We start from the raw sequence: 14,523 nt of genomic DNA on the forward strand, positions 1-14,523 counted from the left end.
AGAAGACTAAAGATCCAGAGGCATGTGGAAAGGGATTCAACCATTTGTAATTTCAGTGCTTTAAGAGACAAACGCTCTCTGACTGGTGGATTTTAGAGGTCAGACTGAGATTTGTCTTTTTCAATATATCTGATTTTATGTCATGTTTTTTTTCCCCTGATTTTTATAACAGTGGGTATGCAGCGCAGCATCCTACATTTGTGTGTTTTCAAAATGAGGTGTTAGAGTTATTAAAGAGAAAGAATGTCAGGTTCACTGGGAGGGGAACATGTTTGAATTAGCCGTGTGTCTGTCTGCCAGGCCATGTGTACAGAGGAGTCCTTCAGGATCAATCAGTTCTCAGTAATTTCCCCTACAGCCCATAAAAGCCAGGTCTGTCTGGAAGGAGCACGAGGCTGCCACATCAAACCAGCTAATTAATTTTCATAGCTGATTCAGTAACATCTGGCTTTGGAGATAAATTCTAACGAGAAAATGTAAACATGACAGTGTCCTGATGCCATAATATTTCACATTTCTTGGGTAGAAACCTTTAGAATAGAAACCCAATTAGCAGTTTTGATTGGGCGCATTGTCCTCCATCACATTATACACCTATGAGGAATTGTAGAAGAATTATATTATAACAGACAAACTGGTGTTTTTCCGTCCTGGTGTTATCTGTACCTATGGACCTTATCTCCGGCTCAGTGTACTGTATTAACCGCGCACGTGTACTGCTTCACAGCGGGCTAACTAAATGACCTCATGCCGCAGTCTCTAAGAGGAAGAAGCCCAAATTAGGTTCGCAGTTTGGTATTTCTTCCATCTGCTTGTGCAGAAAATAGATAGATTAAATCTTGGATGAGATTGGCTTTAATGAAATGAAGATTAGATTTGGGAGTTTTTTTTTTTCTTTTTTTTTTCCGAAATCTATTTTAATGATTAAATCCATTTTTGACATTGTGCCATTTCTGTGTGCCTGCGAAGGATCAGTGTGCAGATTGCTGTAACGTTCTCGTTATCCTCTTTGCCGTTTGGGAAACATGTTGGCAGGTTAAAAAAGCCCGATATGTGATGCAGCGTGGCATGCCCCGCTGAAAAATGTTGTCCAACTACTGCTCTTATTGAGATGGTGGTTCATTTAATTATATGTGTAATTTCCTCTCAGTGATGTTTGATTCAAAAGTAGCAGTAATTGTGAAAAATAACTTTCACAGTCTTCGTTTCACGTTTGTTATGTTGCAAGTTTTTTTTTTTTTTTTTTAATTAAACAAAGTTATCTTAAAAACTGCAATCAATAAGTCACGAAGATAGTGGAGGAGACAGACAGCTGAGTGGAGAACACATTTTTGTTGCCACCGTCTTACAATATGCATTTGTTTGATGATTACGATGACACAAGCAGACGCTGAATTCAGGCGGCTCTATCCTCTGAGAAATCATTGCAGTTTGATTTTTATCTTTGCAATTATAGATAGCGGAGGCCTGACAAATAATTGCCTTGATTATTTTCTCTCGTTGTTGTTGCACAGAAAATCAACCTTGAGATGAACAGAGGGAGATGAGTGTTCCTAAAAATGGCTTTTTCTGATATCAAGCAAGCAGCAGGGTTTCCTTTCCCCTCACGTGTACTTGAATTGATTAGTACTTTGGCTGAGGGCATATTCAACATGTCTGCCCCCTGCGAGGCTGCTCTACCCTGTTGATCACTGGCTCATACATGTGCTTCCTCTGCTCTGTCTCTCCTCAGGAAGCTCCTGTGGGGCACTGAGGCTTTGATTGACTGGCGGCTGAGTCCACAGGACGCCTCTATTATTATCATCTCTACCTCGGCAGAGGGGTGGGGGGCTATGTCCAGGGGGTCTGGCCGACAGCCCCTGCTTTGTGTGCCCGATAGTCAATTAGAGGCAGCGCACTGCCAGAGACGAGTGGGATGCAGGGTTAATTGCAGAGGACCAAACAGCTGGCTCTATCAGGGCCCATTGTGTTTGCAGCAGTTGTCACGGCAATTGAGGCCTGGCTGTAATCGCTGACTAATCAGCCCTGTGCCAGATGACACCTCCATTAGCACAAGGCAGGTATTGTTCAGGATGTGAAGCTGCCTCTGGCTTCCCTCTGCATGCCCATCCTTTTGCAGCAGGCTAATGGAGGTGGGGAGAGGATGTCATAGACCCTGATCCTATCTGCTCAGAGCGAAACAATAGCCACAGGTCGAGGGTTCCTTCAAGGAACAATGCTGTTCAGTCTTCCCTTTCGTGGTAGGTCAAACTTTTTCCAAGCTGAAGGATTCAGATGTGAAGTATCTGAAAACTGCTTTAGCCATGAATTATTAATTTGAATAAATTTATTGCGGTGAGGTTAAGGGCAAACTGTCCATTAGCTGTGAGATGCGCTACAAGAGTGCGGAAAGAGGCGCTCTGTGCTTGCCCAGTGGTCTAAAACGCGTAGCACATAACTGAAGAACGCACAAGGATTTTTGTTGCATTTTCAAAAACAAAAAAGTCAAATGTTGTGGAATAAAAAGGAGACATGGTTCCATGGTGGTCGAAAGGACACGAGAGCAGCGAGGACTCGTACCCATTTAATAGGGTCTGTCTTTCTAAGGGAAAATGTCTCCCAGTGAGCGTTGTGTAGTGTTGCTGAACGGAAATTGACCCCTTGTTTTCTTTTATCCTTGTGGTAATCTCTGTGCCTGTTGTTTGCCCTAACCTCATCACAGACTGCTCTGTTTGTTTTTGCCAAAGTTAATGTGTATTACACACTCGCTGTTCTGTGAAAACTTAATTGCAGTTCAGCCAAACGGTCCTCTCCCTTCATCTAAACAAGCACTCTTCTCCCCTGCTCACCAATGTACATGGTCAGAGAGGATCAAAGCGTGCGGTAAGTAGGGATACAGGCTTGCAGGAGTGAGTGAGAAAAATGCTGAGAGCTTTTTGATGTGTTGGAGCATTTTCTCCACTAATAAGAAGAAACTTCTCCGACCTGCTCATGATTTTAGAACACTTGGAACACTAATAAATGGGAGCAAGGGCATTTCAGGCAGTTCTCTAAGACTGTTTCCTCTGCTTATTCATTTAAACCTCTAATTAAAATGCAAAGCATTCTCATGGTCCTCTGGATTTGGTGCTGCACTCTCGCACAGCCTCTGACTCCCTATCTCCTTTCCCTTTTTTCTCCACTCCCCTGCTTCCTCCCCCCTTTCCACCTCACCTAACTCCCCGCTCTCATACTCTCTCTGTCTGCCTTTGCTTCTTGTGATCAACACAATTTGACCTCTCACTTGGAAGAAGTGCACAGAATTTAATGGATTTTTTACAGTCTAATCTAACCAGTTCCCTCTTTATTGCTGTTTTGTACCCAGTGGACCTCATCTTTACCAGGCCCCCCCACTCCTCCACCGCCTTTCCACCCTCACACCAAGAAAATTAGTTCATCAGAATTCAAAATGTACTGCTTGCTAATTAAAGGAGTGTTAATTGAGTGTTCAGAATTGGGTACCCCCTTCACCAAATGCACACAGATACACACACATGCATTCGTACACACAAGCACGCACGCAATCACAGTGACAGCACCGGGTACACCAAGGACGTTGTGCTTGGGGAGTTTCATGCCAATCAAAAATGGAGAGAATAGAGAGTGCCCATCCTCCAAGTGAAATGGGATTTCTAGATCATATCGTGGCCTATTGCAGCTCAGGCCGGCTCTGTGCTGCCATGTTATCCAATCCCTGCCTTGCTATCTCTGTCTGACCGCTGGAGAGTGTAACATTGCACAGATAGCCTCTCTCACCGCGTGCATCGTGCTAATGAGGGGTGGCATTTAGAGATGTGCTGCTCTGACACATGGGCATTGTGTGCCAGGCACTGGGTGATTAAGGACGAAGGTCAGCCCATTAATTGCCTCCCTGCCATCTCCGCTCCCTGGCGCGTGATCTCTCAGAACTAATGCATGTGTTTGCCTGAGCTTTTATCTAATCTCCAATGCAGTTCAATCATATGCTTGGTTTGTTTACATTCCTTTCATCTGAAAGTTTTTTTTTCTTCTTAGTTATTGTAAAAGCAGTGCTAGCTGCAGGTTTCCCTGTTCATTTACCATAAGCTGTTTCATGTGCTTGTGAATGCACATAGCCTCCTGCTCTCAGGAAGGGAAAAAGCATATTCTTCCATCCCCAGGGGAAATAATTAATCCTTACAAGGCTGTCGCATGTTGAAATGAAGCGAGTGTGAAGCATTTAGCCCAGGAGGCATTGCAGGCTGTCGCCCGCACAGGCACCTGTTGTTGTCCCTGCCCTACATTTCATGAGAGCGCTGAGCAGAGGATAACAACATGCTCTACTGATGGCAAATGAGCAAATGAGACTCACAACTGCAGATGCATGTTTGTGTGTGAGAAGGAGTGCGTGTGCGTGTGTCTGTGTGTGTGTGTATATACAGTATATATACTTCCTTTATATATATATATATATATATATATATACACACACATCCTTTTTATATATAATGATGATATGATGATGTTTTCCTGCATTATGCTTGCATGCACAACCATGCTAAAGTGCATGCACAGGTGCAGGAAACCCCCCTACCTTATGAGGAGATGAGGGCTCACACAAAGGCAGTGCAGGCTCCCTCGGAGGGTGTTTATCAGCCAGCACCATCTGTATGCTGCTGTTCATAGCTGTGATCTACTGCAGCCTAAACCAATAAGTCACAAAGCGCCAGCCTAAAAAGAGACTCTCTCCTTTAACCTCCATGTCCTCACTTATAGACTTACCGCTCTGGAGGAGAAAGATGTGGAGACCCTGCTCATCAAACACACAGTGTGTATATCGGCGTGTGTATGAGAGTGAAATATGCTCTGGTTTGTGGCCATACTTACTGTAATCAACTTTGCTATAAAATTTATACCATGGAACTTTTTAAAGAGGAAGCCGGAATCAGAAGCATCCAGATGCTCATTTGCCTCCTCCTCCTCTTCTTCTTCCTTTATGCCTGTGGGTTCTAATAACCGGAAGCCTTTGTGGGGCTGAGATGGGTTTTGTAGGCCTGAAAGGCCTCTAATCCCTGTGGCCTGTGAAGTGTGAAACCCTTTGATGCCAGGTTGGTGTGCCAAAGGCTCTGCCTATTGACAAACAAGGGCCAAGCTGGGAAAAGACGAAGGGAGAGTGCTTTCTCCCCTCTCTCAGAAGAAATGCAGGCTCAGGCATGGAAAATATGGGCCCAGTCACTGAGAAGGAATAGAATTAGCCACCCTTTAATGAATTTCCTGGCTGTTTTTATAGTTTTTTTTTCCTCATGTGGCAGTAATTAGGTGGAATGATGGGCATATTGCAGCTGGGGGCTTGTAGGGGCGGCAGGGCACAGGCCCTTGATATGCCTGAAAGCCAAGTATCTCTCCTCATTTAGACCATGTGATGATCAAAGATGTTTTTCTGCCCTCATGTAAAGAAGATCAGAAAAAATGCTGCCATTCCATTTGCATGTGGACCAGCAATATGCTTTGAAATGAGCATGTTTTTCTCTTCTGAGCAAATGAAATAAGTCTTCTGTCAGTTTTCTACTGCAAGTCAGAACATCAAAGCAAATGGCACTGCTGTCACCAGGGAAGCAGGGCTTTGCCTCAGTAAGGTTGGTTAGATCTCTAGATAGGCTGGCCTGGCACACTCAGACTTCCCTATTAAGATACCATCCTAACTGATTAAAACTAAATCATTCATGCCAGTGTGTTTTTTTTTTTTTACCAATTTGAATTCAAATTTTAAGTATAGAGTTTCTGAAGTGTTTTGTCTCTCAGATGAATAAACCTGACTGCAATAGCTCTGGCACTGAATTTGTCTTGGGATATACACAGGCTCTCCCCCTCTACTGTTAAATTCCCAATTTATTTCTTTTATGATATGGATCTTGTAGATTTAATCATTTTCACAGTTGGAGACCCATAGGGTTGTTGAAATGAACTCTGCATGCTATCTGTAATGGGAGCAAAGAAATGAGAATTGTGACTACTTGGCTGTGGAGTCTCTTTAAAATGATTTTGCAATCGGAAAGGAAATGGAGTGAGTCCTAGTCACAGGCAGCACCCTGCAGACTCCTTAGGTCACCGGGACATTTGCTGACGGCACAGTTATGGCAGTTAATTTTTGTGCGTTTTGTTAGCTTTTGCATAAAAATGTCATTTTTGAAGGGGTTGCAAGTCATTTGTGGCAGCTGATATATTGCTTGTAAATTGAGTTCTTTTCCCAGCCCCCCACCCTTTTTGTTGCACTGAGCTAAGTAGCCATGAAATTGCCTGAATAATGTCGTTTAAATCCAATCTCACCGCGGCCCCTCACCTCCATGCCCAACCCCCAAACAATGACACATGGCGAGGTTCTTAGAAATTGCATTTTTCCTGTTTGCCACCTCAGTTCACAATGGCCAAGCCTTGGTTCATTGAGCGAGGGCCATTGCCAGTCTCTCTCACCACCTCCACTGGTGAATTGAATTTGGAATTGGAGTGGTTTCATGTTACAAACAGCGCTGAGCATTTACATGTACAGTACATTTAAAGTGTGATGGTAGCGTGTATAGGTTCCTGCATTTTGTCTGTTCCATCATGTGGTGTTATGTATAACTGTATTATTATAACAATCTACATTAAACGCACGCAAAGGCCAGCGTTTTGCTATTCAGTGCTCGTCATTAAAATATTTCATAGACGCACAAGGGCAAACCACCGGTATGTCTCGTACGGTCGGGGTTTATTTTATTTTATTTCTATGTGCTTCCGTCTTTTTGAAATGCTTTTCAGCACACTTTCATTGCAAAGCAAAGTTATATCCTTGGAATAAGTTTGCAAATAACAGCACTTGAGCATTCTTGACTTCATTCTGATATACGTAGTTCACCTTAACCAGGCTAGTAATTCTCCATGGATATTTAATTGGTTTTTGCGAGTGCCTCTCCACGTACTCCTGGACTGAATAAATGTGGAAATTCTGTGGCCAAGGGTAAGACCCAGTAAGTGATACCACTTATAAATCTCAAATGTGCCACTGCAATTAAACTAGCTTTTATCCCCTCCCCTTCATCCCTCCTTGCCTGCTATCCAAGGCTAACCCAATTCAATGCTAAAGAGAGTCCGAATTAATTTCACAATGCACTGATTTAACAGCGCCTAAGGTACCAGGCTTTGACAGAATGAGTTTTTAAAAAGATCCATTTGTCTAGGGATGAACTTCCACAGGAGAGTGTGAAAATGAGATGGAAAGAAAGCTCAAATGGAGGAGGGGAGTGATGGAACATAAATGAATGCCAGGCCTCATTTATAATTTTCTGACTCTGTTTGGGTTGTATGTCTGCGGTTTTCTTCTTGTGTTATTCACCTGCTCTTGTGTAACGCTGGCATCTTTCAGCCTGCTTTCGACGTTGTCACAGTACAGCTGCCAGATTCTACTATTGCAGAAGAATAGTGGTTCTTGCAAAGGATTGATTGATCTGGCTTTGTGAAGCTGCCATTCCTGTCATCTACTTTGATATGTCTGGAAATTAAACCCCACGTCTGCTGTTCTGTTCTGCTACATGCAGCCATCTATGTTTTTCAGATCTCATTTGTTCATTTCACTCATATTTTTTCCTCTCTTGTTTGTTTTTGCAGGTGAACTGGTGGTGCCCACACATACCACACGCTACCCCACAGCGGCAGAGCTTGATGCCTACGCTCAGAAGACAGCCAATAACCCACTGTCCATCAAGATCTTCCCCACAAACATCAGGGTTCCCCAGCACAAGCACCTTAACAGGACTGTGAACGGATATGATACCACAGGGCAACGCTACAGTCCCTACCCACATATCCACACAGGGGGCTACCATGGCCTTCTTGCCATTGTCAAGGCCTCCTCATCATCGTCATTATCAGCATCCACCTTCATCCCCTCAAAAGGCGTTCTCAAGAACTCAGAAGGCAGACGGACTAAGCTCTCTCCAGCCCACATAGCTGTTGCCCCATACCCACCTCCTAGCAGTAGCACTTTAGCCAGTGGCCACGGACAAATGGTATACCACACTGGGCCCTCAAAGCCTCCAGACGGCCCTGGACTGTCAGTTCCTCCAAATGTCACTGTAGCTGGCTCAGTGATTCCTGTAACAGGGGGCCGAGGCCTGGCCCTGCCCGCACAGTCCAACCTCCCTTCCATCCAGAGCATCATCTATCAGATCAACCAGCACTGCCAGGCCCAGGCTCTGCAGCAGGTGTGTCAAGGGGCTGCCACAGCGCCCTCGAATTCCAGCCCCTCCAAGCAGGGCACAGCAGTCATGGGGGTCTCTTCTAGCTCCTCAGGTGGAGGCTACGTGGTAGGAATGGGTCCCCAGGCGAACATGGTGTACACGGGGCCCGGGCTGCCGGCTCAGACTGCAGACGCTATGAAGACTGGTGTTTACGCAGATGGCATGGACTATATCCTTTGGCAGAAACAGCAACAGCAACAACAGCACCATCAGCAGCAGCAACAGGCTGTGCTCCGCATGTACAGCGGGGGCAGCGGTGGAGGGGGCGCCATCAGCAAGTCCCCCGAAACTTGTGTTCCGGGGGGGGGGATTATGGCGGCCCAAATGTCCTCCTCTTCTTCTAGACCGTACCACCTGACAGCGAGTGCCAGCGGAGGCGGCGGGATGGACAAAGTCAGCTCTTCACCTTTGAACTGTGTGGGTATGCATGGAAATTTCTCAGTGGGTCAATACTTTGCACCGCCATGGAACAGTGTGCTGGTGACACCTGACAGTGACTGCTACAACCCCCAGGAGCTTTTGGGCACCTCCACAGGAGGCCCAGCCACGGGGCACAGAGAGATGGGCTACCCCCACCACCATCATCACTACCACCACCATCATCACCACCCTGCTATAGACAGCGGGGGAGGTTTGTGCTGCAGCCTGCCCAGCAAGAGCATGTGCAATACATCAGTGCTGAGCAGCAGCTTGCAGTCCCTGGAGTACCTGATCAACGACATCCACCCACCCTGCATCAAGGAGCAGATGCTTGGCAAAGGCTACGAGACTGTGTCTGTGCCGCGTCTGTTGGACCACCAGCATGCACACATCCGCCTCCCTGTTTACAGATAGAGGAGGAGGAAGAGGAGGGAAAGAATCAAGAGTTGTGAATTTGTGAAGAAAATCAAAGTTGTAGAACAGAGATGTTTTTGGGGTTGCAGAGTTGTTGCAAGTGCCACTGCTTTAACTAGTGTGGGAGCTTAGAGAAGAGCAGTTGTTGTGCTGCGTGACCCTACGTTTGGTGGTTCCGAGGCAGGCTGTGGGAATCCCAGATACAAAAGGCAGTAGTGATTGCCAGTGGGAAAGAAAAGGGATTTCAAGATTCTCCTGATGTTCCATTGTGTGGTTTGCCAATAGGATTTTGGATTGATTGATTTCTTTTTTTTTTATTCTTAAATTTATTCTTATTTTTCTTTGTCGTTTTTCTTGCCTGAACCTGTTTTTATGAGAATCATAGCTTGACATGAAGTGCATACGCCACTTGTATCCCCCCCTCTCTCCTCCCAAATACAAAGGATGAAGCTACTGCGTAGGTTGTCACTGAAAATGGTCCTAAAGGGCCAAAGTTTAGGGCTGCTCAGAAAATCCAAAACTCTGTAACAGGACACATAAACACGTACACATACAAAATGTACTGACAAATGAGAATAGTATGATTTTGAGCTTGGGTGATATGTACAAGGATAATAAGGTTGAATTAAAAGGATAGTACAATATTAGCTATTATTGCTGTTATAATTGATACATAAATTGCACTGCTTGAATTTTGTTAACTTTGAAGTTTGGAATTGGGTAGTTTGGATATGATATATTTAAGAAACTTGAAAAACTTGAACCTATTTTTTGTTGTTTGATATATTTGTAGGTATATTATATGTATTGGCTGCTATGGGGAAAAGTGTCTCAGATGTTGTTTTTTTTCCGTTTTTTTTTTTTTTTTCCATTTTATTATTTTCCACTTTTGTTTTTATGATTTAATAATTCCTCCTCGAGCTGATGTGCAGTCTGTTATGTCCTGGTGTGAGGCGTAGCTGCTGCTTTGGTTCTGTAAGAACCTGGTCGGAGAGCTCTTTGTTCCTAACCAACACTGGAATCTACAATAAATCTTGAAATACTTATTTAAAAAGAAAATGTTGCAAAAAATAAAAAAAAATAAAAAAAAAATTACAAGAAAACGAAATGTTACAATGAAGAATGTGATTGGGAGGTTATCTACATAACCTTACATGTATGTTAATGCGTGTATGTGGCCGAGTGCATGCGCGTGTGTGCATTTTAGTTTGTGTTCTTCAAAATCCTCAGACTTTTAATTGTGTTATTACAAGATTTCTACCACCAAGACTGATTCACCAGTCCCATAAACATTATATCTGAGTAATGTACCGGAGATCGGTTGCAAATGTTGCCCCAGTTTATTGGAGGCTTTAGATTTTCTGTGGAGCTGGAGCATAGATCAAGTTCTCACGTGACTCCTTTATAACTGTAGCTACAGCACTACAGCCTCTTCATCTTTCAGGTGTTATCATAATGACGGGAATTGGTGGAAACAAATGGAGGTCGTGTTTTTCGGGGTAATATTCATTCCTAATCCTGCAAACAAAAAAAAAAAACATAATGAAAACAATCATAACCCTGTCCTCTGGCGTCAGATGAAATGAGACGAAGCTCACTGCTTTTCCTTGTCCATTTCAGCCCCTGGTTGGGATGCATTTAGCACGGACCAGTCTTAACTTGATGATTCAGAGCAGTGAAATATTTATTATGACTGTGAGATTCCCTTGAATGTACTGCACTTAAATTACTGCGATGTTTTATTGCCTTGTGGGACTCAAGTGAAAGAGAAAAATTGGATCAGTGCAGCAGTCCTCTGGTCTTAAATTAGCATTTCTTTTGTCAGTCAAATTTCAATGGAAAATTGAATTTATTAACTGGAGAGAAAGAGAGAGAACACAAGCTTTGTTGTGGGGAAATACTGGCATCAGTCTAGATTTATGAAGTGCAATTATTATGACTGTATTAACATTTTTTTCTCTGAGCTTACACCAAAAAAATAAATGTAAACTACAGTTGTCAATACATTCCCAATGTACCACATCCCTAATCCTTATCCATTTTTGTTTTGAGGTGTAAAATAAATTTCTTTAAGAATATATTCGGAAGCCACATCTTGGCTTTGAAGTCTGTGATTATTTTTTAATCTACTATGTCCTCTAGGAGTCAGTGGGAAGTTGGGTCCTTGTTTCAGCCGCTCTGTGAGATCCAGAGAGGAGTGTGATATACCGTAGCGCTAAAACTTCTACAAGTGAGAGAATGGAGTGCATTCAATTGTTCAGCTTTTAGATGTTTACGCTTTGGCCATCCAAAGATATACGATAGTTGGAAAAGGAAATTTTATACCCATGAAATTGTATTATTCAAAAGGATTTTTCTTTTTGGGTTTCTTGGATCATTTGCACTCCACTAATAGACCCTATTCCCTTAAGATAACATTTGCTTTTTCTAAACTATGAGCCTTACATTTTGAGCTAATTTTGTTTGTAGACACGCCACTGTCTTTGAAGGCTGACAGAAAATTTTCACCAAGCCCCTTGGCTTAAATTTGCACAGTAAGCCTCCTTAACATTCCAGTGAAAATTTTTCATGTTGTTTCAACAGCTTAATGCCCCAGCCACAGTCTGATTCCAGCATATTTTCTGTCTTGTAGAAATATTTTGACAGATTTACAGATACATCCCGTCCCTAAATCCCTTCCGTTTGGCTTCTGCATCCAAGCATTAAACCCTGTCACATGATGTTGAAGTGAAGAGGAGACACTTGAGGCAGTAGAGTTTCTGGTGTCTGGCCTTTCCCACCAGTGGAGGTCTGAGGCACCAGGCCTCTCTGCTAATGGGAATATTGGGTGACGTCTGGCTACTGGACACTGCCAGTGGAGAGCATTCATTCAGTCAAAAAGGCTGAAATCAAACCCTTTTCAAATAGCAAGGGATTTCCTGTGAGGTACTGGGATTATTCTGGCTGCTTGGTGCCAAGTTCAGCTGAATAATACAACAAAAAAAAAGGCCACACAAATAAAATTATTTATTATTTAGCAGAAATGTTCATTTCAAATCAGGTTTTATTCAATATAAGGTGGATGAGCGTCTTTTTCAAGTGTGCAGGCTCCAAACTGTCTGTCCCCCTGGTTCTTTACACACATTAATGAGCTCCTATTGATGGGATGCATCTTAGCCCCGTAACTCTGGTCCATTCCACTATTCTTGATTTGGACAATGGACGCTTAGCCCATATTAGGATAATAGAATTAAATTTCAAATAGATTTGTGCCTGAGCTGATCCAGCCACGGCTCACTCAGCTGCAGAGGCAGAGTGGCATATGGCATGTCATTATCTAAGCCCACCCTCCCCCTGTCCAGGGCCAACAGGGTTCAGCAGTGCTTAAACAAACCGAAGGTTAGGACTGGCTGGTTGGCGTTGAAGGGGAGGACAGCGGGGTTTGGGAGAGGAGGGGTGTGTGGTGTGGTGTGTGGGGGGGTTTGGTACGCTAAATCACAGCCTCCACAGTGTCTCAGAGGGCCTCCGCAGCGCACCATGGCGCCTGGGCTCAGAGGCCTGCTTTAAAAGCTGGGCTGTGTTTGATCGAGGGGATTTGTTTTCTGTTGGATTATACATGGTTGCTCCCTGCCTGGCTGAGGGGCCCTGTGCAATGTGACAGATCTCAGAAAAAAAAAAAAGAGAAAGAAAGATACAGGAAGGGATTTGGGGTCAGAGAAGCCTCGAAGCATCAGTAATCAGGATAATTGCCATGTTCCTGGTGCTGCATTCACCCTCTTTGGCTCTGCAGTCCCACACTCATCACCTCTCTGACTGAAAGACTTATTATGCTTAAATTTACTAACTTGTTATGAACTTTTTGGGGGAAAGATATTTTGAGGTGTTTTCCCCATGAAATGATAAATGACATCAACACCGCCCTCAGAATGGAGACATTTAGATCTATAACTTATCTCTGTGTCTACAGACTTCTATTGACTGTTAACACGTTTTCAAGGGCAATGAGACACTCAGGAGAATGGCCCGGGGGCAAAGTGGAGGGGAATTGACTTATGCTGGTTGTAAAAATCCCTTAGTAAATCCCAATAAGTCCATGAAGACCTTTACCCAGGTCTAAAGGTCTAGTCGCATATTATGCACCTTAAATACTGCTGAGACGGAAGGAGAGCAGACGAGCCGTTCAAAGCAGGGTCAGCTCTTTCACTCTCAGAACAGAGGGGAGGGAGGGATAGAAAAAATAAAGGCAGCTGTTCACTCTGTAGAGTCTTGGCGCTGCTTCTCCAGCCTACAGATGACGGGGGGGGGGGGGGGGGGGGAATGTCCCCTCCGCAACGCTTTGGTCAGTCTCAGTCATGTCCCCTGGCTGCCCTTGGGCCCTTGAGGCTCTCATCACAGAGTTCTTCCAGGCATCCCTCCGAATCATCTAAAAGAAGACAAATTCACCCGGCCAGTCCTCTCCATTAGGCTACTACATAGCAAGAATATACTTTAATCAATAATTCAGACGGTCCTGACGAGGCTTGTATAGTTAACCCAGCCTTATAGCTGAATTGCACAATATTATTAAAGATGCCGCGCACAGTTACAGCACATCAGCGTCCCTTTAGTGCTGTAGGATGAAACTGGATGGCCGCGGCATCATTTGAATTTTGTTTTTACAATATAAAAAATCAGCACAGATGACAAAAGAAATCAGGATCATTTCCCAAAGGCACAGCCCCAGAGCCCTCTTTTTTCTAAAAGGCAGTGCAGCAGGGCGTAATTCCAGGAGCTTACAGCGCTTTATTTCTTCAGCGTCACAACTATGTATGTTCAGCTGAAAAAGCTTATGGCCTCCAAATATTCATCTAGTTTATGCGATGGGTATATTGCCGTATCCAATCTAAACTCAAAAGTCTGGGGATTTTGCTTTTTTTTTTTCTTCCTGATTCATTTTTTTACTGTTTGTGAGGCTCTCTGAATGTTCCTGTGGACAAACAGGGCTGTTTTTTCCCCCCCCGAATGATCTCAAATGCACCAACGCTGCCAAAGTCTGAGGGTGCCGTAACCTTGAGAAAATAATATATATGGAAATGGGAAATCTATAAAGCATCTCTCTTATTGTTCTCCCTGCAGTGTTGTATTTATGTTTAAAAATGATTTTGTCTCCTCAGGATGAAAAAAGAAAAATGTTAAAAAAAAAAAAAAAAATACCGTGCTTTTTTTTGGGAGGGGGGGGATAATAATATATGAGTCTTAGATTTCGAAACAAGAAGTCTGAATATTTGAAAAAAAAAAAGCTGTAAAATCCTTTAGTCGTGGGGTTTTCAACTTTTGAATGTGCCTACAGCCAAGCATCCCAGTGATTGCTTACCCTCTCCAGTTCTGCAATCTCCTCCTAATCTCCCCAATACCATCATCTTCAATTTGCTGAAACTGCCACTGTCCCTCCTCCATCCCGACGATCACAGTAGATATT

The 14,523-nt window shown here is 43.8% G+C and overlaps 1 protein-coding gene across 1 annotated transcript in view; it reads left to right on the forward strand.

Annotated features, from left to right (window-relative positions):
• Positions 1 to 11,424, forward strand: part of fam222aa (family with sequence similarity 222 member Aa) — a 45,386-nt gene extending 33,962 nt beyond the window's left edge. The window contains exon 3 of the mRNA XM_084551444.1: positions 7,621 to 11,424. Within this exon, the coding sequence (XP_084407570.1) occupies positions 7,621 to 9,086 (1,466 nt within the window). The 3' untranslated portion in view covers positions 9,087 to 11,424. The remainder of the gene's footprint in view (positions 1 to 7,620) is intronic.
• Positions 11,425 to 14,523: the final 3,099 nt, after the last annotated feature.

Source organism: Chelon labrosus, assembly GCF_963514085.1.
Source record: "Chelon labrosus genome assembly, chromosome: 9".
In the NCBI taxonomy this organism is placed as follows: domain Eukaryota; kingdom Metazoa; phylum Chordata; class Actinopteri; order Mugiliformes; family Mugilidae; genus Chelon; species Chelon labrosus.